Raw genomic sequence first — 3,745 nt, forward strand, 5'->3', positions numbered from 1 at the left:
GGCTAATTTTTGTATTTTTAGTAGAGACAGGGTTTCACCGTGTTAGTCAGGATGGTCTCGATCTCCTGACCTCGTGATCCGCCCATCTTGGCCTCCCAAAGTGCTGGGATTACAGGCGTGAGCCACCGCGCCCGGCCGGAAGGATTCTTTAACATTGACTTATATTCTCATACCCTAATGATGTCTGATAACATACAATACATAAAAGTAGGGTGAAAAAGTGAATCTAGGCTAGGAAGTTTAAGAGAAGTGATACAAGGAGGAAAGGGGAGCTAGTTATGTATTGTACATAATTATTCCTGAACAAATTCAACTCTAAAATAGTAGGTAGGTCTGTTGAGAATGACTGTATCTGCAAGGCTCAGAAGCATTGGGGAAGGCATTTCCAGGCCTCTATTACATGGTGCGGCCATATAGATGAGAACACAAATTGAGTCAGTCCAATACTCACCTCATAGCTAGTACTTCTTCCAATTGCACCATTTACTGAAATACCCAGATATTGGTCCAATATTGGCAGAAACTGCCTCTACAACCTAAAAGGCTCACAGGCATGAAGCTGTCCTTCTCATGTATTTGAAGGAAGATAGTCCTTGCCCTTTAAGGAAATGGTTCAGGTACAATCTAGCGTAGGCCCTGGCTTCCTGAAGGCAGACAACACACTGTGGTTTGTTCCCCACCCCCTAAAATATGAAATGAATATGTGAATTAATTCGAAGTCTTTTGCTCTCTGTTTTAACCCTGAGCACTGCTTTTTTCCCTTCCCCAGAGCCATTCAGTGCTGACGTATGGGTGATGATGTTTGTGATGCTGCTCATCGTCTCAGCCGTGGCTGTCTTTGTCTTTGAGTACTTCAGCCCTGTGGGTTATAACAGGTGCCTCGCTGATGGCAGAGGTAAGGCCGGCTGGAACTGCTGCATTTCCCCAATTTTTTTCTCCTATTTTCAAATCTCTGGACTCCTCATTTGTTATCTGCATTTTCCCTAGCATATCCATTTCTGAAAAGGAACCCTGAGGTGAACATTTCTAGGTCACCATCTTGGTGTCTCTTTAGAAATACCCCAGTTAAGATGTTAGTTTGAATCTGTAGGTCTGCTTTATGCCTGGCCCCAAGCCTAGTTGCACTCCCAAGTTAAGGAGAGGAAAAACTGTTGGTAGATATGGGTATAGCATAAACATGTCATAGGAAACTATTTTGATAACCTTAGGCTGTGGGCAGTCTGTTGGAACAGATGTCGCTAGCAAGGCAGATTGTACACACATGTTAAGAACAAGAAGAAATGGAATGCCCCAGGGTATTTGCAGGTGGTTGTGGCTAGTAGAGTTCCCCAGTGCCAAAGGATCACAACTGAAGTACCAGATCTCCAAAGCATATGCTCCTGGCTTAACCCCCTTGCCAGAGAGTATAAAAGTTGGGTGTTGGAAATAAAATAAATGAGGAAGACCAATTCTCACTCATAGCTGTTATTGGGTATGGTCCAATTTCCTGGGTAGGTGGACCCAGAGATGTGAGGGCTGCCCATGTGTTTGAGGCATTTATGACAGTTTTTAAAAGTTCACATGATTTCTAAAGAGGGGCATGGGATCCTTGTAAATAACTCCTCTAAAACTTCCTGAGAACCCCAGGATTAAGAAATATTCTGCCTTCTCTGAGCCTTCTCCATTTCAGAATGTGAGCTCTATCCTAGAATTATACCTCCAAAAGGAAAGATTCTTAATCCTGGCTACACATAAGAATGATCTATGGGAGTATCGAAAAGACACGGGTGCTTGGACCTCATTTGCTGATTCACCAAGTCTAGGGTGGAGCTTAGACCACTGTATGTTTCAATATAGTGTTTCTCTATCTTGGTTGCATGTTAAAATAACCAGCCCCACCCTACACCAATTTAATAAGAATCTCTGAGGATAGGGTTTCAGGCAGCAGTATTTTATAAAATCTTCCTCATGCTTCTGTTGGATCCACAGTACAAGCTGTGAAACACCAATTTACTGAAGTATTTCCAAGTGTAGACCTACCTTTTAATTTGGTTTGTGTATTCTGAGATGGGAGTTGGAGTGTCTCCACTGCATGGTACAGTCAGGGGCCTTCCACCTGTGCTTCATCCAGAAGCCATGACCTAGATCCCAGCCTGTGTGGCATCAGAAAGAAGTGGAACATCTGGGAATCACATGAGTATATACTTAGGTCGGCAATGTCAAGAACTAAAGTCAGTGTGCATTGCCTCTCTCCCCTGAAAAAATAACAGGAGCCAAAAATCCAGACTTGCAAAGAAAGCTCAGAGTGAGGGCTTACAATTACTCATTTTACCGAAGGCTGTTTGTCTTCACAGAGGAATTCAACATGGGACCACTTTAAATATCAAGTCTCCTTAGAGCATTTTACAATTTACAAAACTTTAATTTATAAACAACTTTTTAGTTACACATCTGTTGCATGAAATAAGGTCCACACGCACAGATGTGTGTGCACAGTTAGATATCAGGTTCAACGTGAGTTGTCCCTGATGATTTATTTGGCTGAGCAGATGCTATCAGGATCACAGATTACATCATAAGACCTGTGCAAATATGTTGTAAAACTGTGCAGGCAGATGTTCATTTCTGCAGTGGAGGGGCTACATGGAGATTCAGACAACAGGCAAGATTTTACCATCAGCATAGAGATTGCGATGAGGTCACAATACATATATGGGCAGAAGCCCAAGCACTGTGTGTGCAAAGGTTGGGGGAGCGGGGGAAATCAAAGTCAAAAGCAGCTTCCTTTCTGCCCTTAGATGCATGTAGCGAGGCCAGAATTCTATGACTTCCCCCTTGGCCTTCCTGATATTCTTTTACACACAAGCTTCTACGGCAGGAAACCAGCTGGGAAGTGTTGGCATTGGAGTGGGGTCAGGTTTGTCTTTGAAATATTGAGTGCTAAGTGCTAGAAGCTAAAGAAAAATCAGGAAAAAGTGCATTCCAAGCCATCTAGCATCAGTGTAAACAGACTTGAAGAGGGTTTGTGAACGGTAGAAAACAATCTTACACAATTCTTGGTGATGTTTTTGGAAGTTAAAATGCATTATTGGTAGATACAAATATAAAATTTAGGAAAAACTGACAGTAATGATTCAAGTGCGACCATAGTGACATAGGCAGCCTGTGTTATTCAGTTTTGATGTGACCTTGATAGGGTCTTGTATATGGGGCAGGTTGATGGCTCCTCCAGAGGGGAGTCATGACTGTTAATTCAAAAAAGACCATCCCACACACACCCCAGGCTTTTGGTTTTTCTTCTAAGGAACCCTCTGCAGCCCTCCTGAGAATCCCTGGAAAAGAGAGATACACACTCTCAAATTTAAAAGCCATCTATAAAAGCCATCTATAAAAGAGTGAAAGAGTTTCCTGCTCTGAGCAGGGACTCACCCTGTGTATTTGTAGGTTTAAATAGAACCAGTCACAATGGCTTAACTTTCGTCCTTGTCTTTCTGTCGTGCCAGAGCCTGGTGGCCCCTCTTTCACCATCGGCAAAGCTATTTGGTTACTCTGGGGTCTGGTGTTTAACAACTCCGTACCTGTACAGAACCCAAAGGGGACCACCTCCAAGATCATGGTGTCAGTGTGGGCCTTCTTTGCTGTCATCTTCCTGGCCAGCTACACTGCCAACTTAGCTGCCTTCATGATCCAAGAGGAATATGTGGACCAGGTTTCTGGCCTGAGCGACAAAAAGGTAAGAGACTCATTTGAAATCTCCCATCTTTCC

At 43.3% G+C, this 3,745-nt stretch overlaps 1 protein-coding gene across 1 annotated transcript in view; it reads left to right on the top strand.

The window, feature by feature from the left end:
• The window catches only part of GRIN2B (glutamate receptor, ionotropic, N-methyl D-aspartate 2B), a gene marked incomplete at its 5' end in the record, with an annotated part of 113,196 nt that overhangs the window by 63,949 nt on the left and 45,502 nt on the right, over nucleotides 1-3,745 (top strand). Inside the window, 2 exons of the mRNA XM_011993610.1 lie at nucleotides 770-895; nucleotides 3,483-3,712. Of these exons, the coding sequence (XP_011849000.1) occupies nucleotides 770-895; nucleotides 3,483-3,712 (356 nt within the window). The remainder of the gene's footprint in view (nucleotides 1-769; nucleotides 896-3,482; nucleotides 3,713-3,745) is intronic.

Source organism: Mandrillus leucophaeus, unplaced genomic scaffold, assembly GCF_000951045.1.
Source record: "Mandrillus leucophaeus isolate KB7577 unplaced genomic scaffold, Mleu.le_1.0 Scaffold431, whole genome shotgun sequence".
In the NCBI taxonomy this organism is placed as follows: Eukaryota; Metazoa; Chordata; class Mammalia; order Primates; family Cercopithecidae; genus Mandrillus; species Mandrillus leucophaeus.